The sequence below is a fragment of the Centrocercus urophasianus genome, unplaced genomic scaffold, assembly GCF_019232065.1.
Source record: "Centrocercus urophasianus isolate 14NV4802_14NV808 unplaced genomic scaffold, USGS_Curo_1.0 seq_13, whole genome shotgun sequence".
NCBI lineage: Eukaryota > Metazoa > Chordata > Aves > Galliformes > Phasianidae > Centrocercus > Centrocercus urophasianus.
The window spans coordinates 5,229,901-5,256,851 of NW_024884475.1; the positions used below are offsets into that span (position 1 = coordinate 5,229,901).

At 44.1% G+C, this 26,951-nt stretch overlaps 1 protein-coding gene across 1 annotated transcript in view; it reads left to right on the forward strand.

Annotated features, from left to right (window-relative positions):
- The first annotated feature begins 271 nt into the window (after window positions 1-271).
- The window catches only part of FGFRL1 (fibroblast growth factor receptor like 1), a 161,637-nt gene continuing 134,957 nt past the window's right edge, over window positions 272-26,951 (forward strand). The window contains exons 1-2 of the mRNA XM_042811439.1: window positions 272-750; window positions 1,660-1,767. Of these exons, the coding sequence (XP_042667373.1) occupies window positions 1,707-1,767 (61 nt within the window). The 5' untranslated portion in view covers window positions 272-750; window positions 1,660-1,706. The remainder of the gene's footprint in view (window positions 751-1,659; window positions 1,768-26,951) is intronic.

The window sequence follows — 26,951 nt, forward strand, 5'->3', positions numbered from 1 at the left end:
TGCCCCTATGGGGCTGCCCACCCGCGGTGCCCGTGGCGGTTGCGCACAGTGGGGCCGCGGGGATGCGCGGGGCCGGGAGGGAACTCGGAAGCTCCGGGACGTGGTTCGGGGACCGCGGGGCACTCGCCTCGCCGCTAAGGGTTAAGGGGAGCGGCGGGGAGGGCGGGGGCTGCCGGGGATTGGAGCGAAGTTTGGAGCTGGGCGGTGCCGGGCCGCCCTCCTCGGCTCGGCCCCCGCCGCCACAAAGCCCTGCAGGGAAAGTTGCTCGATCGCCCGTTTCTCTTCGCCCCCCCTTCCCCTCCCCCTTTTCCTCCTTCTCGCCCCGACTCCCCAACCCCTTTCCCCTCCTCCCATCTCTCCTTAAACGGGATTCCGGCTCGGGACGGCACCACCGGGCATCCCGCGGCGGCAGCCCCCGGGGCTCCGGCAGGTCCCCGCTGTCCCTCCTCGCACGCACACACATACACTCACCCCACCACGAGAAGCAGTGAGAATTATAACCCCCCTCCTCCCCACCCCGTCCCCCGCTTCTCTCCCTTTAACCCCTCTCATCGGTGTGGCAAAACGATCCGGGGGTGCCGTGTCCCCTCGGCAGGGCTCAACCCAAAGCAGCCCCCGGTCCCGGGGGGGTACGATGAGGTAGAGGGCGGCGGCGGAGCGCCCGGCCGGGGGCCGCGGCAGGAGGGCATGAAACGGAGAGCTGCGGGGATGGGAGTTAGCGCTCGCTGCTGAGAGCCGGCAGCGGCCAAGGTAAGTGGGGACCCCCCCCATGGAGCAGGGTGGGTTGGGATGTCCCCACCTGGGCTACGGGCACACCTGGCGGCATCATTCCCCGTGCGCCCCCGGCTCCTAATTTTTGCTTCTAACACTCTTTCCCTCTTGCCCCCTCACCCCTCCTCCCCGTAACCCTTCTCTAAGAGCTCCCTATGGTGCAGGCAATGGTTGGATGCGGTGCGTTGTGCATCCCGGGGGCACTGAGGTGTCTCAGCGAGAGCTTCACGAGGGTGAGGAATTCAGACAGTGCTTAGAAAGTGAGAGTGTGAGGAGGGGAGCGGGGCGTAACGAGCGTCAAGCCGATCTGCCCCGGCGTATCGCTGCGAGGGCATCGCCCGAAGGTGGTGGGTTTCATGGACTTTGGCTTTGGGACACACCTCTGGTACTCAAGGAAATTAGTGGGGGGGGGTTGGAAAATAGGAAAGCGATGCTTAGAAAGCGATGATCCGTGCTGGAGGAGCGCGTGTTCCCGGGGCAAAGCGGGGCCGGTGGACGGAGTCTGTTGGGCTGTGGAGGCAGCGCTCCCCCTCTCTCTCATCCGAGTTCCTCCGCAAATTGTTAACCTGAAATCTTGGTTTACGGCCGCTTTTGCTCGCGTTTTGTTTGCCTTCCAGACTGGTTCTGTGCGGGATACCGGAGAATTATGCATTAACTGTAAACTTAGAGCAGCGTGCTGGCCTCAGTGGGTCCCTGATTTATATCACGCTGAAGCAGAGTGGAGGGCAAAGTTTTGCTTGCTGAGCGCCAAGGAATGAATTACAAACACGCTGCTGTTGCATTTACTCTTCCTGCTCTTGCGCTTCTGCAACAACCCTTAAAACTGTACAAACTTGTGGGCTGTTTGCTCATTCCCCCCCCGTAATCGCTCCGCTCCCTTTCCTGCAGCTCCGAGGACGGCAGCTCGTACAGCTCACAGGGATCCGCTTTTCACCATGGGATTGCAGCTGGCGCTCCTGCTCGCAGGGATCGTCGCACTCTCGGACACAGCGAGAGGTAAGGACCGAGCAGCTCGAGCCCTCCTGCTTGCTGCCCTGCCGTGCACACGTGCTCCATTGCTGCCTCTTGGTGCTGCTGGGCGCAGCGTGGATTTGGTGCTGTGGTCGCAGGTGGACTCGCATGAGACTTTTCTCATGCATCCCATTTGATTTTAAAGGAAAGCAGCTGCATTCCTCCGTGGATCAGAAATACCTCTCCCCTCTTGTAATCCCCCCCAGCCCCTGCGCCGTATATTCCCACCAGCAAATGTAACAAACGCATCCATTAACCTTCCTGGTGACAGACAAATGACAACTCCTGATAGTGAGAACATTTAAGAACTGGGGCTGTGGCAGTCGGTCGGGTTTCAATGCACAGGTTACCAAATGCATTGACCTGGGAGTGGGAAGGTGCCTTAACTCGAGTGTGGGGTCAGAGCAGAGAAGGCTGCCTTTTTCCCTGCCCCGTACCTTGGTGGGTGCTGTCTGAATGGGAAACCACCGCTGACAAAGGAGGGGTTGCATTGTTCCAGCAGAATGGGTGCGTGGCTTTAGGATGTAGATGGCTTCAGCTGCATGTCCCAAGAGGATTGGAGTTGTGCAGATGAGTATTGGAGTTGAGTGAATGAGTACTGGAGTTGCATGAATTGGTGAAAGAGCTTTAAATCACCTGATGCAATGAAAAGATCTTAAAACTTGTGCTTCATTGGGGCCATAATTTGCCAAAAATAAAACCAAAGGGATGGGGAGGGAGCATTGCTCTACAAACCCAAGGCTCAAATTAGTGCTTTGCTTTTTTTTCCATCTTCGTGTTGGCTCCCAAGCAAATACTTTATGGAGGCAGAAGCACTATAAAATGATCAGCTGGAAGCTGAATGAAAAAGAAAACAGTGCATATAGGCTCAGAGCCCTGCAGACTGAGTTCCCAGCCAGGTCTATAATGTAGACTCCGTTGAAGTTGTAGGCAGTGGCGTATGAAATAAGAACGGCCTCATGGATGTAGGTTATTGCCATAGACCTGAGGAGCTGGTGGAGTTCCGAAAAAAATCTGAAGTGGGCAGAAGAAGACAAAAGGAGTTTTGTCTCTGTTGTGAGCAGAGTGTCGGCTGCTTTCCTGGCAGCCCGTTTCAATGCTGTTTGCACTTGTCTTGCTCGTATTCTTTTATTGCCTCTGGAAAACGTGGTGCGATTGACTGCGGGCTGCTGTCGTGTGAAGAAGAGCCAGATAATTAACAGCGTTAATTTCAGAACATCGTTGTTTTTCCTATGGAAAAGGTTTTTATTTTTAAGGCAACATTAACAGGGTCACAATAGTGATTGGGTTTGTTGAACTCGTTCTATTCAGAGCTGGAAAAACCATCTTGTGTGTGGATGGAGAGTTGGTGTGGGTTGTTTAAAATGAAATAGAGTATAAATCCAGGGCCAAACCCGTGAAAAACGTCATTCACTCGTTGTTTGTAATGAGGGAGGAAGAGAAGAAAGAAGTGTAAATGTGGTAAAAACAGAGCCATGGCCCTACCATTACAATCCTGCTCTGCCTCTCTTTGAAACTGAGAGTATTCAGAGGGCGATGGGTGCAGATGAAGGATCAAACGTGCACATGAGCAGAGGTGGCACATCTCTGACACATTGCAGCCGCATTTTGGTCAGGCGATCATCACTGATCATTGGTTGTTTACTTTGGGATAACTTCAGATTCTTGTAAAAACGTGTCCTACCATGAATGTGCCCACAGATTTTTTCCAAATGTATCATGTGGTGCATTTGGTGGTGGGTAGGTGTCACCTGCTTGAGTCTATCGATCGTTTTCTAGCCTGAGATTTTTATTTGGAGGGAGATGAGCTCTTTGTTTTGGCCAAACAGCCTTTAGTAGCCCTGTCCCAATTGCAAATTTTACATGCATGGCACAAAGTGTGCCAGCGTTTCCTAACTTGAGTTGTCAAGATGTGCTCAGGTGAGGAAGGTGGCTGAGAAGGCTCTGATCGAAAGCATTGGCCCTTCTCTTTTATTAGGCAAGAGGAGATTTTAGTGGAATTAGGATGTTGTTTGTGTGCACTGCATTGGGTAAGGGCTGTACCAAAGTGCATTTGCACAAGGGGGCAGAGGTAAGTTGCCCACGCAACGCAGCCTTGCTGTTTCCTGGCAGCTCATCTGCAATCTTGCATTAATGTTGCCTTACAGTATTTTTACCTCCTTATTTAGGTGGTGCCTTTTAAGGTGAAGGAACCCACAGGGCTGCCTGATAGGGCCAATGCTGCAGCTTTTTCCCAGGTTGGGAGCTGTGCCCTCTGGCTCTGTCACTTCTTGCACACTTGCGACCTGTTGTGTCTCATCAACCCACACACAAAATAGCGAAATAGGGGATTTCTTAGGTAAGCAATATAAACTCTTAAGAAAGCAGCAAGATAAGTATCAAGAGCAGGGCTTTATTTTAGAGGATCGGGTGTGGAACTTATTCTGTCTGAAAGGATGAAGGATGAGGTAGTTTTGTCGAGGTCTGAACCCATATTTTCCAGTACTGAAATTTAAAGACTTTGGCTAGGGGCTTGTCTACACTGGAATAACCCTTCCAAAACAGTTGATCTGGAATAAATGCCCCAGAAACCAATCTTAATCCAGTCTGAGGACCCTCTGGAAGGAGCTTGTACTCAGTGGTTGCTCCCTGGGAGCTGTTTGGGTGAACCTCCACACTCCTCCGTTCCCTACTGGGTGAACACAGGAACTTCTGTGTGCACAAAACCCACCCTTTGAGCACATAACCTGCTCTCAGTGGGGGAATATCCCTCCTGGCTGGCAGCCGAGGCACAGGGTGACAGCTTCAGCCTTTCTGCCAGCAGCCCCAGCTACGTCAGCCCTTAACCTGGGAGAATGATGCAGGGCCAGTGGCTCGTCCCTCATGTCGCTCCGTTCCCTGCCCTCTGCACAGCCCTATACTGGGCATAAAAGCCCTCCTCCGCGGGGATGAATGCCATCTTGGGTCACTAACCCTTGGTGACTATGTCCTGCAGCAATGTGGCTCCAACCACTCCACACCTCCGGTCGGATACAGGTAATACAATCTGATATTTTCCCGCTGGTGTTAACTCAGTGACACACGACGCAATATTTGTTCCAAATCTGTCAAGTTGCCATCCGATTCACTTTGGTTACCGTATATGGTCACATTGGGATGTGCCTGGCTTGGTCCCGTGGCTTAAGCAAGATTTTGTACGGTATGTTTGGAAGTTTTTGGTAAGAGCAGTGACAACCTTCCTGTTAGCGAGTAAACTGATATTCTGCTGGAAACTAATTAGTTTGGATGTTGATTTCATTTTCGGTGCCTTGCGTAGGGAGGGGAAGAGCGGGACCTTAATTACTTTCTACTCTTGCACTTCTCTCTGCGCCACTTGGCTTCCAAGTTCTGGTTGGTTCCTGCTTTATGGGGAATGTGTTGGGACTATGTTAAAACTCAACAGTTTGGTGCAGAAATAATGCTGTTTGCCTTTTTTGCTGAGCATTGGAGAAAAGGGAATGGGATACTAGAAAGTTTGTGGTCGCGTTTATTATTATTGTTATTCCTTGGAAGCTGAGTACTTGATATATCAACCACAAAGTTAGGGAAGGTTAAATAAGAGTGAACGGTATTTAATGCGGATAAGATAATGATAATATAAGAGATGGCTGTTGGCTGCTGTTTACAGTCTCCTTTATTCCTGCCTCAGTGTTGTTATCAGGTATAACAATTGGGTAATTCTTCACTTGTGTAAGAGAAGCGCATTCAGATCCACAGTCTGATCCAAATTTTACGTAAGTCGCTGCAGATTTCCTGGTTAAGTTTGGTGTCTTTTTTTGGGCCATGCTCTTAGGGAGCTTGCTTGTGAATAATCTGTCATCACGACTTGTACTGAAAGCCAACAAGACAATCTACGAAAATCCTGGTTATTTTTTTAAGCTGTGGTTCCTCCCTTCTTCCAAGACCGTCGGTTTCTTTAAATTGTGGCTGAGTTTAAACATAAAGTACAGCATGTGTTGTACTGGAAAATTATATTTTTTTAATTTTTTTTTATTTTTTAAGGAATATTACAGAACTCAGCAAATGGCTCAAGTACATGTGGATTTTCCTTAACATTTTTATAACTTTGTTTTTGAAGTACATGTGCTGCTTTGACCTTCATTAAAGGACGCAAGCGGCAAATTCACATACGTCTGTTCTGTGATGCACCTGGAAGCAGCTCAGTTCCAAAGCCAGACTTTTGTCTACAGAAGAAAAATTTACATGCCATGAGGCTATACTTGAGAAAATACAGAAATAGCAGTTCTTTCATAAGAAAATATTGTTCAAAAAAAGCCAAAAAAGCAAAAGTGACACTTCTAGGATGTTGGTACCTACTTTTTTGCTGGTGAAGCTGATCATTCCTTTCCAGTGGGTGTATTGCTGTGCAATGGGTTGGGATTTGCTTGGCCACTGCCTTGACTGCATATTTTGGATTATTTACTGGAAAAAAGAAAATATTTCTACCAAAGTGGGAAAATAATAATACCGAAGTCTTCTGCCTATCTGAAATCAGAAAATAGAACAACAAAACCCTTTGGTCACAGCTTTGTTTACTCAGTGGGAGAGGAATCTGTGCAGCTTTCTGGTTTTTCTAAGATGTGAAACTCCTTCTTGTGTCCGCAGCAACCTGTAGAATTGTGCTGTTCAAAGGGACCGTGCAAACGTATCCCTGCATTACAAGTGTTGGTGGCAATGTTCCTTTCTCTTTCATTTCGTTAACCCCCCTCATTTTGTCTTGTTTCAAAGAGTTGGTCTTTCATCTGCCCTCTTCCTGTGTTTTCTGGTGAGCTGCTCAAGCTGAAATGCATTTGATCTTGTTTTGGGCATTTAATTTGTATTTCTATCCCTCTTCTTGCTCTCTGTAATCAGTCTTCCCTTGGAGCATTCTGTAATATAAGCACGCCTGTGTTTTTAGTTGGGTTGACCTGTCCTCATATTTTGCACCAAACTTTTTATGAATGCTTTTGTTCATAGAAGGGAACTTTTTAAGAGTAGTGTAAATGTGCAAGTTGCAAAGACTTTTGCAAGCTTATTGAACTTGGCACTCATTTGTATCTTCCGTGGTGCTATGATAGAAGAAAGAAACTTGCTCAAACAGCCTGATCCTGCTGCCCTAACACTGGATGAGATAAGCAGATGCAGCCCATGCCAGGCGGAACAGGTTAGGACCTGATTTGGAGCCTGTGAGCATTTATGCTGTGACTCCTCCTCACTCCCATGGGCTTTGAATCCATCTCTTAAGGATGACCTGCACAGATGATACGTGATATCGACTGCTGGGCTGACCCCCACTGTTGTCAGTGGTGGGCTAGGGGCAGGATTTTGGATTCTTCTTCTTGCTTGCTCAATGGGACAGCTCAGCTTGATTTTTTTTTCTCCCAGATACACACAGATTCTGCCTGCTGCAGGCTCAGGCTGGCAACTGGAGTGTGCACAGCAGAGGCTGAAAGGAACTTGGAAATTCATCGCTTTAACTTTGGGTTTTATCCATGAAGAATGGGTGCCATTCTGCAGGCAGGGTTGCTAGGTGTGGAGGAGCTGACAACTGGCCTAAGTGTTATTTAACAAGTTAATATATGCTGACTGCTGCTGAATCCTTTCACATCTTGGATTTTTTCTTTTTTTCCTTTTCCCCTTTCTGAGTCAAATAAACGGGCTGCTTGGAGCTTGATTGCTTGCCCTCATTACAACAGTCTCCCCATTGTATTGCAGTAGAAACACAGTATCCAGCAGTGCTGTGAATAACCTGAAGTTCTGATTTCATCACAACCACCCTGATTTTCAGGAAGAATTTCAGCCAATAACTCCAGGCTACTTCTTCCATTAAGTGTTCAAACTTAGTTTTGAGCTTTGCTAAGGGAAGAAAAATGTAAATTGGGAACAGAGGCTTCCCAGAGAAGGTTAATGTTTTTCGGGACTGCTGCACCTCTATTCCCAGCCTCTCCTGCATAAGAGTACGAACGGCTTCTAGTTTGTAAAGATCCCGAATCACTGCTCCTCGTGTCTGGGAAATGTATTTCAAGAACAGTTGACACAGTCTTGGGTATCCTGTCAGGTGGCTGAGAAGTGAATAATGCAAGGATTATCACAACTGTGCCTCTTGGGTTGTATCGCCTTCAGTGATTATTTTAGGACTTGTATTTGTGCATATTAAATAAAAATCCAGGAACAACAGACAAATGCAGAAATGCTGATTTTAAAAAATTTGCCTATTTTGCAAATTAATTCCTATTCTCTGTGCTGGGTTGGCTCACGTACGCCTGGTGAACTGATGGGTGTAGGAATTTGGTACCGCCTTGTACTGATTACCAGTGGCAGCTGTGCACCTCCCAGTTCTGTCCAGAACAAGATGTCCAGGAAGGAATAAAGCTGGAAGAGGTCATGCAGGGAAATCTAAGCATCAGCCAGCCTCTGGGAGGCAATTTAGTCTGAACTACAGTGCTGAAGCTCTCAAGTCCTTGTGAGGCCAAGTGTTGAAAGAGAGACTTGAACGGGCCGAGTGTGTGTGTGATCAGGATGATGAGATGCAGCTATTCCAAATCTGCCCTGTATTTCCCTTTTCCTTTGTGTCCTCCCAGGTACCCCATATCATTATATAACTGGTGAAGTACCTAATTGACTTCTGGCCACCATGTGACTTGGAGCAGAGGCATCCTGCTGCAAAGGGAGGCTTTTATTATAATTGTTAGTATTTTCCTATTACTCTTTATGAATTTAAATCTTCTGTTTTCTAGACATGTGGTTCGGGTGAGGCCAAATCAACTCCAAAGGAGGGGGAAGAAGCAGTTATTCAGCCCCCCAGAGCAGAAGCAGCCCAACTAGAGGAGTTAGGCTGCTATAGACCCTGGGGCACTATGAACTGGTTTCTTTTTCTCCTTCTTGACTAACAGATTTGTGAGTTGGAGTAATTGAGGAAGGTGTTTTAGTTCTCACCTAACCCAATCTGTTAACACTGGTTAAGCAGTGACAAGTGTCAGAGAAGTTGCAGGTGTATGTCAAGGATAGAAAGGTTAATGAATAACATGACAAAACTCTGGATATTATGGGATGCCTGTCCAGGGCTGCTGCATGCTTGCTGGGCATTGAGCAGCTGATGTAAAATTGGTGGTTAAAAGCCCTTAAAACTTTGGATACCTTTGGGATAGGGAATGCCTTGTGCCTCTGCTTCTGGGTGAACTAAATTCTTTGATGTTCTTCTCCAGATTAACACAATATCCTGGTGGCAATCACAGTGTCTGTTTAGCTGGGTGAGTAATATTAGGAAGTACTTAATGTATTTTAGGGCACATTGAAAGTGGGATCTGGGAGGGCTATTGCCAGCTTTACCAGCAAATGGAGACCAGTCTTGCTGCTTCAGAAAGTCTGGTCATATCAAAGCATTCAGAGTCAGGTATTGTTCCAAGTTATGAAGGTAACAGTCCTTTTAGGTTCAGTAGCTGTGGCTGAGTGGCTGTGAGTAGGATCAGAAATAATAATCCTACCAGAGAGCAGGAACTGGAGCCTCATCAGTGCAGGCTGTGTGTCAGACCTGTGTAGTGTGGCATTAAGCCAAGGCAAGGTTCATCGTGATCTGCAGGAGTTAATATAAAACTAGATTAAGGGATCAGAGCTGATGAGTATCTTTCCTCCTCCTGGTATTCACAACCAATCAGAAATGCAGTATTGCCAGGGTTAATTTTGTTAGGGCCTAATGAGAGTGGAGCATTCCACTTAATCATGGCCTCAGACAGGTGTTTACTTTTCCTTGACAGGTTTGATTGACAAAGAGTTGTAAACCCATTATGGAAACATTTACATATGTAGGGGAACAAGCTTTGGACAGTTTATTTCTAATTGCCACATTTGTTATCTGGAAACGTTTAAGGTAGGGATGGGCAAGGCTTTATCTAGACCAGAGCATGCTTGTAGCACTGAGGCAGAATGCTTTGTTTGATTCCCTGCTTACTCAAACTGAGATAGACCAGAGGCTATGGAGAATTTCAAGCAATAGTTTGTGATAGTGATATATATGGGCAGTAGCCTCAGGATGTTTAATTGGAAATTCTATCTGTGGCTTTTCTTCCCAAGAAATAATACCCCTATTGGGATGAGCATTGCAGGCTCATAGAGGTGGGAGTCTGTCCACTGATTCTGTATTTTACCACTAATCTTAAGAGTGCAAACAATTTGTATGTTTATAATATTATTAATATTTATTGAGAGTTTCTGGGGAACAAAAAAGACCCAGAGATCAGCATAAGGTTCCTCTTCTAGATACACTGGAAGAAAAAGGTTGCCTCTCTGAAGACTACAGACTAGTTAAGCGGAGTTTGAGGCTTATTTTCCTTTTATCCTAGAAAATCCAATAAATCCAGTAAATTCTTTCAGTGTGGTCTTCCAAGAGTTTTTCAACTTCGTCTGACTCACAGATTATTTGAGTGCCATTATAGACTAGGGTCAAACAAGTTAATTCCCAAAACAGTATGCTGCCCTGTTTTCAAACTGTGCTAATCAGGGTTTTGAGTCAAAGCATGGTAGTTTGCTTAGTGAAATTATTTTCCTGTTAGAAAATTACAAATAGGCTCTGACTATTCCTACTGGCCTCAAACACTGAGGCACACACACATCACATGTGTGCAAAGCCCCTGGGGACGTGCTCACTGGGATCAGGGCACTGCTGGGGGCTTGGTTCTCAGCTCCCAAGATTGAACTCAGAAAATGAGCTGGCTCTGAAGCCTTATTTAGAAAAAAAAAATAATAAAAAATTGCTGCAGTTGCATTTACACCTCCATTGGGAGCAAGGGAGGGCTGCATGGAGCTCATCCGATCTGAAATTCCGTGTCCTTTCCCAAAGGAGACATTTGGTGGAGTTATTGGGTTACCTCTCCCCCTCACCTTTTTGTAATTCACTCCTGTTTACTTTTTCTCCTCCTTTCCCCAAGTTTATTACAGCTGCTTGGGCAGAGGAAATGAATTAACATAATTTACTGGTTTTAGAGCATGACACATTCCCTGCATGTACATATGCACATGCAGCTGCCCTCCCAGTGCCGTGCAGAGGAGCGTGTTTACAGAGTCTGGGTCCATTTAGGGAGAACAATACCCCGATTATGGAGGGCAGCCTTTTATTCCCAGAAACCAGAAGGAACCACTCGCCTAAAGTAGCTACTGCCCCTTGAAGGCACAGGCGTGCGAGCTGCTGGAATAGGGAATAAATCTGTTGTAGACACAAACCGGCAGCATTGTTCGCGGCGGAAGTTGATTTAGGGCTGGGGGTGAGAAATGGTCTCACAACAAACCAAGCACCAAGTTTAAGATCTAGCAGTGTGCAGAGAGGTGTTGTGGTTGCCAGTCCAGTTTCTGAGTAATAGCTGTAAGATTTGTGTTTAGTCTGGAGTGAGGGGAGACCTCGTTGGTCTCTATAGCAGCAGGGACAGTGTCAGTCTCTTTTCTCAGATGACAAGCGTACGCTAGGAAACAGGCTCAAGTTGCACCAAGGGAGGTTTATATTAGATATTAGGAAGAATTTTGCCACAAAGATTGTGCTCAAGCATTGAAGCAGGCTGCTCAGGGTGATGGCAGAGTCCCCATCCCTGGAGATATTTAAAACATGTGGATGTGGCACTAAGGGGTTAGTGGCAGGATTAGGTAGATCAGATTGATGGTTGGATTTGGTGATCCTGAAGGTTTCTTGCAACCTAGATGATTCTATGATTTAAAAGGGAGTTATTTAGTGCTTTCTCAGCTAGTAAGGCTCTAGGGAGTCTGGGTGGAAAGGTGGCAAATGAGCCTCCAACAATACTTGGATCACTTCTTGGATCACTACAGCTGATCACTTCTAATTGCAATCATGCACCTGTTACTGGCAGATAATGCTGGAGCCGTGTCATGTGGAGCATTTGCTTCATGGGATTTTTGGGAAAGGTCAAGCATTTGATTGCTGTCCTGCTAAATTGAATCATTAGCAGCACAAATAGGACCCCCTTCTCTGCCCAATTACAGCTGCTTGGCTCCTGGCAGTAAATGCTTCTCAGGTGTGAAATCATGGCAGCTGAAGACAGAATAAATTGATTCCAGCACCACCCTCCCCTTCTTCTGCATTGCTCCTTGGATGTCTCTTGTGCTGGTGTGAAGTTCTCCTGGCCTTGCTGTTAGGTGTTCTGGAAGTTGGAGCCAGCATAGAAAAGAATGCGGTAAGTGAACTATAGCCTGAGCTCATGGAATATCAGTATGACTATAGGCAGCAAAACCTTTCCTGTCTTTTTTTGTGGCAAGAGGGCTCTGGACTTTGGAGGAGTAGGCCTTTATGTGAACATTTATTGCGTAACCCCTGAGGAGTGTAAAATGCAGTAGGGTCCATGAGGTCCATGGTTTGTCTTGGTAGGAGGGTGGTTCATTTCTGGCCCTTCTGTACTGGGACTCAGGCTACATCAGGACAGTCTTCTCTTTGTGCTGCTCAGCTTGTGTTCATGTTGTTGCTGTCTTTGCTGCACCCTGGCTTTCCCTTGCTCTCAGTTCTCATCTCAAATATGTTTCATCCCTCTGTGTCCCCTCGGTTATGTTTCCATGGTGTTTTAAGTCACAGGTGCTGTATGTTTTGTCCCAAGAAGCCCCAGAGAAGGCAAAAATCACAAAGGAATGAAATGTATGTTCTCTGAAATGGTCTATCTTTGTTCTCTCTTTTGGACAAATGTAGCTCTCTATCTTTCTCACTAAAAACAAACAAACAAAAAAAACCCCCACCACCCTAAAAAACAGCCCCAACCCAAAATAGCTTGAGCTGGACTTTTAAGAACTAAGAATGCAAAGGCCTGTGGTCCTGCACCCTGGAAACAGTAATCGAAGTAACAGTGTAGAAGAACAAACCTGAATTAATTTTAACATCATCTTGATGACAGCCTTTTTGTTCATGTTCTTATGCAGTCTCTGCAAGACTAATACATATAATGCATTTAATTGTTAAATGCAAAACAAAAAAAAACCAACCAAACAAACAAAAAATACAGAAACTCCATTATGAGTTGAAGATGAAAAGTGCACCAAAATAATTGAAAGAGCTTTGTTTTGTAAGTATCCCTGCTTAAAACCGGAGCTTGGCCATCTTTCTGTGGCATGTGTTGGATGATATTTTGCTACTGGACAGAGATACTAAGGCAGAGCTGGAGGAAGAAGACAGCATTTATTTTATTTTTCTCTTGGAATATGTGTCAGCAAGTGTGTCAGGTAGGTTTTGGTTTATGCGAGACAGCATAACGCACAGTTGTTTTTATAGGTAGTGTAATATTTTAGTCCTAGGGGTTTAGTGCCCAGAAGATCTAGTTGTGTGCAAAGCCTGAATCTCATGGTGGAACAGGTGCAAAGGTGCAGCCTATGCATGCACTGAGGGGTTTGTACTGCATACTTGTGTGATTTGTATTCAGTGACCGCAATTCCACTCTTGCCTTCTCTGCTGAGTACAGAGTTGTTAGATTTTAGGGAGAGTTTTGCATTATGCCGTGATTATTTTTGATGATACTTGTGGTGAGATTTCTTGAAAGGAGGGGGAAAAAAAAAAAACAATTACAGATTTTTCAGGTAGCAGCAAAGTGTTTGCATACTAACAATGAGTTCTGCCTGCACCCAAGCGTTACACCGTGTCCTGCTGGAGCCCACCGTGGTTTCTGTTCCCTTCTGGAGCAGAGCAAAGAAATGCCCAGCCTCAAATTTTGGAATCCTACAGAGGGAAAAAACATTGAGAAACACTAGTTTCCACACGTACACACAAAAAGAGAGGTTCTTCAAAAAGATTTCATTTTGCTTGGAAAGGCTGTGGTGGCTGTTGAAAGGGCATTTGGGTGGAAAAGGGCCAAGCAGCCCTAGGCATAACCAACACCCTCAATTGAGAAATATTTTCAAACAGCGATGTTGTTAAGAAGTAATTAAAGTCAAATAAAACAAGGAAAATAATTTATCACATGTACTTGAATTCATCCTGATTTGAATCCACTGAAACTCATGTAGCGTGACACAGGAGACGTGCAAGGGGAAGAACAAAAACAAGTCTTTCTATGCACTTTTGTAACTATAGAAGTTTCTGACCTCATACATCATTTCAACCAAATGTTTAAGCACAGAATTACTATTAAGCACCCTAGAATCCCTTTTATTCAAAGAAATGCTTGTGGAGAACCCATTACATTGGTTATTCGAAATGTGGAGGACCTAAGCATAGGTTGAAGTGGTAGCAATTATTTTGGGAGGTTTCTGACCCTGTTGGGTTTTTCTTTTCCATTAAAATAAGTTTTCTAGAATCGTGGAAACTAGGGAAATAGTTCAGTTTTCAAGTGGGGGGGGGAGGGGGAGGGGCTGACGACAGTGGGGAAAGAGACCACAAGTCTTGAGAGTTCTGGAGGATGGATAGAAAATATGAGTTGTGCAGCTTTAGGCAGCAGAAGAAAAACAAGGAAGTAACTTTTGTATAACTTCTTTAAACCAATCGTACTATTTGAGAGCCCAATTTATAATTTTTGTGTTCTTGAGGTTGGCTGTACTCCTGTTATGTGAGGGCCTCAGCCTGGATAGGAGAGCACTTTGCAGTTCTCATTGCTTCATTCCTCTGCCTTTCCTGCAGAGCTATCTTGGTTGAAATGTGGAGGAGGAAAAAGAGAAGAAAACACTTCTGGTGGCCAACTGTGTCACTTCAGTTTTTGCTAGTTCTTGAGGAAGATTTGTGAGGATGGTCCAGGGGGGAAAGGTTCAGGTCAGGGGTAGAAATCTGCTTGCCCCATATCAGAGGCATTTATAATGCCAGGACAGCTCTCTGGAGAGTGTCCATCTGTCTGTCCTTTCCTCTGGGGTTGACAAGAGGCAGACAGCCTCCCCACGGCTGCTCCCTCTGTCGTGTTACAAATGAGATGCTGAAATGCAGCCCTTGGCCTTGAGACAGTTCTTCTCTTTCTTGTTCATTCTGCCCATCAATTAATGTCACATAAAGGTGTTTTATAACTATTTTATAACTTTTTAAAGAGCGAGACCCTTGTGAGGGGAAGTCCAACCCCTGTGCAGGGTGGCTGCCAAAATCTGTGTGTGGGAAGTTATGCTCAGGAGCTCTGCTTGTGGTGGCTTACCAACCAGAATGAAAAAACAGTACCCTAGCATCCAAGTTCTTCAGCAGATAGTTTATCTGTAAAGAGAGGATCTTGTGTGTGAGTGAGTGAGGGTAGAGAAAATCCAACTTTTCCTGTCTCAGCAGGGCAGTAGTACTTAACACCAGTGTGGAAGTGGTCCTCTATCTTTGCCCAGTTCTGATGCACTTGGTAGTTCTTTGAAATTGTTGGAGTGAGTCTGGTGGGGGCCATAAGTATGCACAGAGACTGGAGTATAGGGATGATAGCCTGGCAAAGAGAGGATTCTGGGGAAGCTTTACTGTGGCTGTTCAGGACCTGAGTGGTCATGAAGGAAATCCGGAAGGGAACCCTTTACCAGAGGGTGTAGTAATGGGACAAGAGGGAACAGCTTTAAGCTTCTTTAAAAAAAAAAAAAAAATAAATAAATAAAAGAAAAAATTAAATTAGGTATAAGGAAGAAATTGTTCACTATGAGGATGGTGGTGAGGCACTGGCATAGGCTGCCCAGAGAAGCCATGGCTAAACCTTCCCTGGAGGTACTGAAGGCCAGGTTGGATGGAGCTTTGGGCAACCTGGTCTGGTGGGAGGTGTCCCTACCCACTGCAGGGTGCTGAGACTGGAGGGGCTTTAAAGTTTCTGCCAAGCCATGAATCTCTGATCTCTCCCTATGCCAGTACAATGAGAGCAAGCAGTACTGCAAGTCATTGTTCACTCTTGTAGCTCTTGGCCTGTGCAGTGGATATGAAGCACAAGGAGTGAATTATGAAAAAATAATTACAAATCATGCAACGTGTTTCCTGATGGAGAATGGCAAGATGATGGCAGAGGCTTTCAGGCTTACCCGCTTCCCATCTCCTCTTCAGCCAACTTCCAGCAATTTGGCTGCCTGTTTTCTTAGGAAACAGCTCCCATCCAAAGGCTACTGAATTTTTCTTAAATGCTGGTTTCTGTTAGAGCTGATAAGGCAGCAGCCAGTCTACAAAGATAACACAGGCCATTGAGGCTTCTTGGTTTTGTCTTTATTTGGGTTTCTTAGCAAGTATTTGACACGTGTTGAGAGCCTCTGGAGATTTGGGGTTTGGTGTATTTTCCCTCTCTTTCTCTTTGTTTTTGGTCTGAAAATACTTCTAGGGTGGTTTTGGAGTATTAAAAAAAAAAAAAAAAAAAAGTGCTAATGGAGTTTGTGAATTAGCAGCGTTTGCTAAAGAGAGTAGGACAGGTGGGCACCAAAGGAGGCTCTGGCTCCTGTCTTGTGATAGTCTCAGCTGGAGATACTGCCTTGGCCACAGTTTGAAAGGGGTAAGAAGCAATACAGTGCCCAGCATTGGCAAAACATGTCTTGGTGTAGAAAAGCTTGTAATTGATCACCTTTTCAACTCACTCTGCCTCCAACTCCAGCTTTCCTTTTCCTAAAGTGTTGTCCCTGTTTGGGCTGTTGGATTTTGTTACTGTGAAAGGGACTGTTTATGCTTGGCTTATGTAAACCAGAAAATAAGCTTTTCCAGCTAAAGCTGATTAACCTGTTGATAATAATAGTCTGGTTTTCACCCAAGCAAGCCCTTAGTGGCGTAAGGTGTCCTTGAATCTGTTATGAACCTGCTACATCCCAGCTTGCCCACTGCCTGTGGCAACTTCATGGATCATCGTGAGACATATTAGGAAATCCGGCAGGAAATTCCACCAAAAAAACCCACCCAAATAATTCATGGCACATCCCTCAATGCTGGGTTATTTACCTGCTTTTTCTTGTGGGGAGCTCAAGTGGTTTGCACAAAGCATGCTGTTGTTTTTTGATATTAATATACGTTATTTTCTCAGTGTTGTTTCACCGTGGTTGGAATTACAGTGCCAAACACAAATTCCTGCTTTCACGTTTCAATGCAATGAGCGTGCCTTCATGAAGCTTCACAACAGTGCTTATGGGGATGTGTTTCATGCCTGTAGTATCATGCAGGCATCCTCATCCAAAAAGAGCAGTGTGGGAATGGTGTTTTTGTTACGAGCTTCTGCCCAGCCAACCTTTAATGCAACCTGTCGCATATGAAATTAATTTCAAACGTGCATTTGCTCTAAAAGTAGTGTTCTTCACACCAGAAATGTATAACAGTAGAAAAAACCACAGCCAGATGTCTGTATTTATAGAAAACTGGCACGTTCTGTCTGGCGATGACAGAACATTTTGGTGTATTTATGAAGCGCTCATGTTTTTAGAAATAGAGAAATCCAGTCAATATCAGTAGAACTATTCATCAGACATCTTGCTTTTTTTTTTTTTCTTCTTAATTTTAACCAGAAGAACATGTTTCTTTAGTTGATGTAGAAGAAAAAAAGAAAGTTGGCCCCACCTTCCTGTCACCACTGGGTCTTTCTCTTTCAACTTCTTAAACATATTCATTTTAGAGAGGCATATCTGGTTTTAAACTAGTTGTTACCAGCATCGTGCAGTGTTGATCATGTTCTTCAACATCAGGCATTTTTAACTGAGAAGTAACTATTCATAGAGCCAAAGGAGTGATCTCTACTCCAAAGATGGATCTTGCTGCATTTTATTTTTTGTTTGTTTGTTTTGAGAGTAAAGTTTTGCATAGCTGCTACTTGTTTGCTTTGTTGCCATGCAGAACTTCTCACGCTGGGATCTGAGTGGATTGGAGGTAAATTTGGATCAAGCAAGAGGTGTTGGAGGGTGCTGGAGACCAGGGGGTCCTAGTTTGAACCCATCAGAAATTGTGTCCTCGAGACTGTTCCACTCTGTGGCAAACTCTAACAGCTAAATTGAACAACTTGATGCCTCAGTTCAGCCATATGTCAAGGCTTTATATACCCGACATAGATACGGGAGTTTTCAGAATTAAAATCTGCAGAGATTTCCACAGTTGTTGGTCAGAAGATACGTTTTGAGACCAAGAATGCTTACTTGGCAGTATATAAATTTAAGGGATTTTTTGGTAGATATCCTTAAGTATTAGTGTAATGAATGAGGAGCTGTAGAGAAATATAAGCGAAGGGGCTCCTTCTGGGATTTGCTATTAGAACACAATTGCTAATCTGTGCAATCTACAAATCAAGTTAATTGGGTTTGCTCAGGCTGTTTCTTTCACAATTGCTAAGCACGGTAGCTTGAAGGCAGTGGGGGTTTGGCCTCCCAGTCTTTGCTGCGTATTTGTTTTTACAGAAAATGCCTTTGATACATGTAAGTTATATTTCCGTGCATTACAAATGATAGATTCCTCCCCCATATCCTGTGACAGCCTTCCCTGGAGACAGACAGTCTGTGTTGTTTTAGCAAGATGAAGAAAGATTAACGGGAAAAGTTTTGCTAGTGTTTGTGAAGACTTGGAGCAAAAGGGAAAGGTTTGGACTGAGGATTTAGACAGGAGGAAAAAGTGTTTCTGCAAACTGCTGCCTGCACTCTGTGCTCCTCTCACTGGCAAAGAGCACTAGGACAGTCCCAGTGAGCCAAAGGGAGCAGGACTAATGTACACTTGCTCCTTCAATGGTAAGCTGTGGTTGGGAGCTTCAAACATGAGCTAATTTCTCTGTGTGCAATATTGTATGTATTTGGGAAAGGGATGGCTGTTCTTCTACTAATAATCAGTTTGTTCCCCAAGATTAATAGACCTTTGCAGCTCACTTATCACCATGCAGGAACTGGTATCTAGAGCAGAAGGGGCTCAAAGCATTTACATGAAACCTTGCATGATGTTTTCTTTGCAAAGCATGAACAGAACATAAAACAAATCAGTAAATCAGGTTGAAACAGTTCTGTTCACTGAAAATAACATCATTTCACAGTGACCCTGAAAGCATGGCGTTTCATTTTGAAGCATCCTATCAGAAGATTTGTAGCTGGATTCAGGAGGAGAAGCTGGAAAAGAAAAACTTCCCTCTCTGTCCTTGGTTACAAGACTGGTGATGCACATCAAGGACTTGGTGGCCTTCCTCAGGGCTAGCTATAGGTCGGTATAGCAGTTCCTGCTTTGTGAGAGTGGGAGAAAATGGGCATGATGGCCATCATGGTAGGGAGCAGTGACAAAACATGCTCTGTGCAGAGCTCCAATTGTCCCTGCTCTGCTGTAGATCACTTGTGATTCATTTCTCTTAATTTTGAGGGAATTCTTGATAGTTCCTGGCCTCTTTTACTGTTAATAGATACACGAGTAGGATTTGTTCAGCCCAATCTATCTGTTTACCTGTATTAAAATGAGATGCATCATGCCTGAAAGCACCTCTTTGTTCTCAAGAGCTGTAAAGGAAGGCAATACAACCTTCAAGTGCCTCCACTGTGTCTGAAATTAGAGATGAAGTAGTGGTTGATGAGCTGTTTCTGTGTGTGATGGTAGAAATTAGGAATGTCATCTTGGAAGTGGAAGGGGTAACCCTCATTTAAATCCAACAAGTGTGAACTCACCTTCAGGCTGCAGTAAATGTTGGTAAAGTATTAATATATAAGCCACCCCATTTCCTTACACAGGCAAAACTTATCCTTATGCCATGAGATTCAGCTCTTTGCAGTAGGCTCGGGTACCGCAAAAGCTCTTAAGGGCTCATGCAGAAGGCCAGGGCTTCACAGATTTTATGCTCTCTATCTGCCTGCACAGAGAGGTGTTACTCTAAGTAAGTTCATTACCCTGGATTGTTTATTTAACACCTTTCTTCTGCCCCTGGAAGAAGCTTCGTTCCAAGTCCTAAATCTGCATTATCTTCTGCTCCCTTGATGTAATTGGGGATTTGAGGATTAGAGGATTGGAGCCAATGCCATCGCTGCTGTTCTGCATTTTTTGGAATGTGAGGGAAGAGGCTGGGGGTGGCAGATTTCTTGTATGTGCAGTTTATTGGTGTGTCTTAGGTAAAGTTTTATTGCCTCACTAAAAGATGTTGAGCTCTATGATTTATTAGCACTGCCGCAGAGTCTTTATAAATGATTATTTCACATTCCATGAGATCTTAGTGAGTCCTGCCCATGGTAAGGTCAAAACGAAGGGGTATTTGACATAGTACTGCTTTACTTACAATAACAACTGATAACGAGCCTAGAAAATAAGTCAGTCTCTTTGCAGGGCACATTATCTGGAAGCAAATATCAACACAGCCTTCCAAAGAGAACTGTTGACCCTTTGCTACATGTTGTCAGATCTGTAAGAAGCGCCTGGCAAATTTGCATGTATGCACGTGCTTGGAAGTGCTTTTACTTGCTATGGAACAGCCATACCAGTATTAGTAATTATCCCTGGCAAGTTCAGTACCTTCTACAAACCATGCAGGAAATGGTTGGTTGGTTGGGAATGACCACACCCAGTTGGCATATAAGTGAATTTGAAAACATTTGTTTTCTAGAGATACTCTAGTATACTCTGTGGCTCACTTGGTGCTTTCCAGAGTGAAGGGTCAAGTCCCTACACCAGGGATGGATAGTCTCAGATTCACACCTGATATAGTCTGGTTCTTGGACTATTTCTGCTGCATGTTCAGATGGCTTTTGTTTGGACTACAAATTCTACATTGCTACAATGCTGGAGCAACTGAAGCTTTAATGAAATTAGTAATTATTGCAGCTTTCTTAATAATAATAACAATAATAATAATAATAATAAAAATATTAAGGAGCAGAGAGCTTCATTTTGCATTATTGCCATCTAGCATTGTTAACTGGGTCTTGCATTTGACCTTGCAAATTTGCTTGGGCCAGTTTGGAAGGACATGCTGTCCATGGGTCAGCCTTGCAGCATCTGCACTGAAAGAGATAATTCAGCAGTTGCATCATCTGCTAGCTCTCCCCTGCTTCCAAAGGGGGTTTTATAATGTTTTGCTAATTTTTCTTAGGCTATTTGTGGCCAATTGAAGGCATTCCTTGTCAGTTGTTCGTGAGGAGAAATGTTAGATTACAGCTTTTCTTCCTGGAATCAGTGAAGCTGATGCCTTGGATCCTCTTCTGCAGATAAGATTAAGAGCGCTGTAATCAGCACGCTCCTGCCAGTGGTTTTGACGAGCTTAGGGGGTAACTGCAGAGAGGCTGTTCTGGATGATGAGAAATTTTTTGAAAGTTTTCCCATATCACTTGTCAAGCACCTCTTTCTGGTGGGAACTGGAAGAATAGGCTTTCCTTTACATATATATATATATTATATATAATACACACACACACACACACACACAAAAACATACTGCATTGTTTCTTTAGCTGGCAGCAGCTGTGAAGGTTGCTGCTGAGAAGGCATTTGTTTGAAGCACTAAAGAAAGTTTCTTCATGTTCCCATTGATACTGAACATGAAGCTGGGATATTGGTGGTTTCTTATTCTGTTGCTTTCAGCATTTTAGTTTTTGTATCATGGAGGTCAGGAATTCATGTTTACATTCGCTGCCTTCAAGGAGGAAGGTGTTGTGTAGTGTTGAGCTCTTTTTGGCTGTCCCTGTCTGCTGTCGCCAAAGCACTGCAGAGGCTTTCTGCAGGGGATATTTTCAGTAGCCATTTTTATAGGGAACTTGTCTGATAGTGAATGAACTCCAAGGGGCAAACCTGAGCCCCAAAAGGACAGATATCCGCCTGACATCAGGAGCAGCATGCATTTACACCACTGTTTTTACTTTTTTTGGGTCTATAATTAAACAGGCAAAATCATCCAATCCGTACATCCAGAGGTGTATTTTGAACTCCCTAATAGTTGATGCAAACTCAGTGTTTTAAAGCAGAAAATGTATCTGAAAAGAAACCTGAAGTGATGTGAAAGTCACATTCTTCAAAGAAAAATGCCACCCCGTTTTTTCCTTGTGGTCCTGGAAAGGGTTTTATCTTGTGCAAAATGCATTTTCCCCTCTGCCCCCTCCCCTTGCCCAGTGCTGTAAGCCTGCTTTTGTTAGGCTGCTGTTGTGGAGCTAAATCCTGGAAACGTAATTTATTCAAAGTGTTCCGCACACATGTAAATGGGCAAAACTTATTGATAGCTGAGTTAAAGTATCTCTTTCTTCTGCATAACAAGGCACTTTTGCTGAATCTTTCAGCCACCGGCTTTGTTCCTCAGATGAATGAAAAGAGCTTATGGAAGGAAAACAGGCAGACAGCGAAAATGCCTCTGGTGCACGTTGTGTGTTTGCACAAGAAGCATGCAGAGGGATGTACAGAGCAGCAGCACCTCTCCCCATGCACGTATCCCCATTGCATCAGAAGGTGCACACGTAGCACACAAACCCAGCAAATGTGTGTTGGATAGAAGATGAGCTGCTGTGGCTGCATATATGAGCACGATGTGAATGTGTTCCTCTGAAAATCTCCGAGCGTTCGTGTGTCCACCTTTTAACTGTGTAAAATAACAATCCCCTAAAGGATCTTGGTATTCGTGTATTAAATTCTGAGCACACAGCAAACTCAGCTGAACTTTCTGCTGCTTAAGCAATACTCTTTCCTCCTCCATACAAAGCTTTGAATTAGCTAATTAAAATCTAGCTGAGAGAGGGAACAGTCTGCAATGTAGTGAACTCACCAGATTTCTGAGGTCATTGCTGGTACAGAGTTCCCCCACTCTGTCCCATGAAAAGATTTTTAAGTATTCATTGGAAATCTCCCATGGATTTAACTTCTTCCTTTGTTTTGCTTTGCAGTAAAAGCTTGATTGAAAGTGGCTGTGGCAGCAGTAATGCCTGGCTGAGTTTGGAGAAAACAAGCTCTAGGCCCATTTAGACGTTTCATTTGAAAGCAGCTTCCATTATCTCCTATTAGATGTGGTTAGTAAGTAGCAGAGTGAATGCATATGTGTGTTCATCCATTATGACTTCTTTATCAATTTTGTTTTTATTTTTTATCTTTTTTTTTTTTTTTTTTTTTTACAAGAGGTGGGAATTATTTTATATTTAAATTAATGTCTAGTAAACTTGGATCCATTTTTCTAGGGATAAAGTTTGACAGAAATCCTGGGAGTATTAAAGCAATTGATTCCAGAGTTCAAATACAATTTATTCTACTCTGTGCATCCATCTGTTTGAATTTCTTCAGCATTCCATGAAAGACAACTGAAGATAATTTGGGATTTTTTCCTCTCTAAATTTTTTTTGTTTGTTGTTTTACACTTATAAAACTTAGAATTACATACTAGTATTTAAAGTACAAATTAGGGTTAACTGATCAAAGCTGCCCTGTGTTTTATTAAATATCTTGCTTTCTGGACCTTATTTAACACAGGAGGATGACGAGAGGAACAGTTCTGCATGGGCAGCACAGCTCCACTGGCTCAGTGATATTGGAGGAAGATTTTTACTTTCCTATAGCGAAAGGAAAATACATCAAAACATGAAACAGAGTACTTATTTGTTGCAGGACATGGCTGGAAATGTTTGTCTTCAAGCCAGTAGGGCATATGGAGGCAGTAGTAGCTTCTTCAGCACATCTTATTTTGCTAAGCAGGGAATTAATTGCCCAGGGGAAGTTCTTCCCTCTCAGTGTTAGGACAAATAACAATTTGTCAGCAGAAGAAGCTGCATGTAAAAGTCATATTTTTGGGTCTTTCTTTCTGGAAGCCCTTCTCTTTTCATGTCCCCTCCTGATGCCAGCTCCTCTGGCTGCACTGAGCCAGCAGGGTTTATGATACAACTGAAAAATAATGCAACAAAACATCTTCTGCTGGATTCTACTGAATGATCCAAGGGATGGAACACCTTCCCTACAAGGACAGGCTGAGAGAGTTTGACTTCAGCCTGGAGAAGAGAAGGCTCTAGCATTTTAATGTCTGAAGGGGTTCTGCCAGAAAGAAGCTGACAGACCATTTAGCAGGGTCTGTCGTGATAGGAAAAGGGGAAATGGTTTCAAACTACAAGAAGAGAGATTTAGACTGAATGTGTGGAAGTTTGTTGTTGCTTGGTTGATTTGTCTTGTTCTTTTACAATAAAGGTAGTGAGGCACTGAAACAGGCTGCCCAGAGGAGTGGTGGATGCCCCATCCTTGGTGATGCCCAAGGCCAGCACCTGATGGAGCTGTAGGTGTTCATGTTTACTGAAGGGGTGTTGGATTACAGATAGCCTTTAAAGATCCCTCCCAACTCAAATGCTTCTATCATTCTATAATTAATGATCTAAATCTTCCTTCTTACAATGTCAATACCTAGAAAGTAATAACACTTTAAGGGTAAGAAAATATCATCTTGTTGTTCCTTTTTTTTTTTTTTTTTTTTTTTTTTTTTTTCTCCTTAGCTTTGCTTGAAGTTGGAGTTCCTTGTACCTGTGCTCTGCTTTTCTGTCCTCTGGCTCCTACCAGTGAAGGTCATATGGAAATGTCACAAACTAGAAATGTATTTGAACAAAGAACAAGCCATGTGCCTGCTCAGAGGTGACAGTTGAATCAAAGCATCCTTGTGGTGATGGTGGGAGAGTTTGCTTGCTCTTTGCAATTTGAACTTATGTTTGGAAAAGTTTCCAATGCTTCCAGGGTCCACCTGAGGTGGTAGGAAGGAAGGAGTCCTTCGTAGTTCATAGTTGAATTGTATGACCCCCAAGGTAATTTCTATGCTCTGTTGTAACTTTTCCTTACAGGTCATTTTTGTCTTGAGCAGGGAAGGAGAAATTGAGAATCCATTAGGCCTTGTTCACCACTGTCACGAAGCGTCCCGAGTCCAAAGGCTACTTTTGAATTGGTTGGGGTTTCAGTTAAGGATTTAAGTATGCTGAACAAAGCAAAGGGCTTTGGCAAGAGGCAAGAATCCAGAAGGGCCTCCCAAACTCTTTGTGATGGATGTTAGTCCTAGCCTGGTGTACCGGGCAAAAAGATGACTGAGTTCTATGTTTTATGTTTGATTTTTAGGCTCTGTCAGGAGCGAGGCTCATGGGCAGGCCAAGCAATGTGCTGTGTGGATTAATTTTAAATTAGCCAAAATAGAATTATTTAGTGAAGCCTCATTTCTCAGGAGGGTGTTGGTGCTGTCGAGCTTGGATGTGGCCTGCACGCAGGACTCCTGTTAGCGTTATGAGCGCGGCTGTGAAATTAACCATTTAACCATGTAATGACTTTTTAAATTTAATCTTCCAAAAATGCAGTTTATGCTGAAGTGTCAGGAGTGTTGAGGGTTCTAATGACGTTTCTTTGGCACATTTCCTGCTCAGTTGTGGTCCTCTCCAGCCCTACATCCCTTGGCCTGCAACTGTGTGGAGGTCCTATTGGCAGCTTTGCAATGACCTTGTGAGCCTGTCTGCTCCTCATGGAGCCAGGTCCAAGCTTAGCCTGGGTCTGTCCAACTTCTGGCTTGCTTCAACCATCATGCCTGGCATTGGCCCTGCTGCTGTCACAGACACCAGGAGTATTATCTCTGGAGCTAGTGTCTGATGAGGCCATCATGAGGCAGGAGCACTTACTGGAAAATGATTCATACTAATTAGATGGCTTGAAGGCTTCTTGTGGAGCAGTAGGAGGGAAGGCACAGAGGTCAGTCATCTTTATTCTTCAAAAAGCCATCATCACCTGATAAAGATTCAACTGCCTTAGGTTTTGAAGAGGATGTTTCATGCTGCTTCAGCCAAAGCAGGGAGTGAAGACTTCAATCCTGTGACCTTTGTTCTCTAAAGAGCGTGTCAAGTTTTGGCTGTGCTGCTGGCCTTGACTTTTAATTGTTGAAGAGGATGTGAAATCAGCCCTGAGCTTTTGTGCTGCAGCTTACCCGGTGAGAGAGGGGAAGTGCTGTGCTTCTCCGCACACCGCTGCCGCAATTTAATTGGAAAAAAAAACATAACCCCTTGCTTCCCCCAAATAATGAGCTACCTCTAAATAGCAAAAAATTAAAACAAAAGAAGAAAAAAATGACTGTCAGGGGGTGTAAATTTGATTATATTAAAATAATGTTATAACCAGAATGAAAAAACAAACAAACAAAAACCACTGAAGTTGCATTAGGAGTTCATTTTGCATGTTTTCAGCCTAAATTCCAAATCCATGTGTTGTGCCAACATCCCATTGGCTTCCTTTGTGGCATGCTCTTGCGAAGGGTCAGAATTAGGGCTGGCAAAGCTTTCTAATTGCACTTGATGGTTCAGACACAGTTCTCTCCCCACTGTGATCCAACTAAAGCCAGTGTCTAGGTGCTGCAGTGGGAGAATGCAAATGGGGTGGGTTTGTAAGGTCTGGTATGACTATACCTACCAGGATTTACAGAAAGGGATTTCTTCTGCAGGAAGATCAATACTAAGTTCTTAATGGTGTTTTTTCCGCCTCACTGGTTGCCCAACTTGTCTGTGTGAAAGAGATCCATGATTGTTTGTAATCTCCTTTAGATGTGTATCTGTAAATGAGGTGTCCTCTGGGCCATGTATTGCCATCCATTATTACTCCATGAACGTGCTTTGCTCTGATTATTTGGCGTTCCTGCTCCTTGTACAGGTATTTGCAACAAGGTCCTTGGAAAGTACCTGCCCATTAAAAAAACCTAACTTTCCTAGTCAGCATAAATGATATATGGCCCTTTTCTGGCTCTTTGGCCCTTTCAATCGACATAAAAGTGCTAGAGTAATGACTCAGAATTTCTGTACTTTTCTACAGAAATGAGTCAGATCTAGAAGGAACGTTCTCCTTCCTTCCCAGTATGGTGGCCATCTCACTCATAGGCAGTCACGTCTTGGCTGACCTCACCTAGGGTAGTCCCCAAATTGTTGACTAGTTACTATGTTGGTTTTGGGGTTACTGAGATATGTCCTGCAGGGAATGGCACTCAGGAACAATTTTATTTATTTATTTATTTATTTTCCCCCCCCTCCTCTTGACAAATATCTGCTTATAACCTATGCTGCTTGTGTGGGTTATGTGATTTCCAAGCTGGCCTGGAGCCTAGAAGTGAACTCATAAGCCTCAAGGAGCAATAAGTGCTGCAGTGTTTTAACCAGCCCAGCCAAACAATTTGTGTGTGTGTATAAAAGCACTTACAGCAGACTGGCTATCTGGAATGATAACCCACCTGGCCTTGCTCCATTCAATCGTGTTATCAGCTGCAATTCTTTAGTCCCATCAGGAAAAAAAAAATGCCACACCAAACAAAGATATTTCCTCCTGGAATAGGATGTTTTAAACAGCATAAATGTTACCTGTAGTTGTGTGTCAGTAGAATAAGCATGCTTCCCTG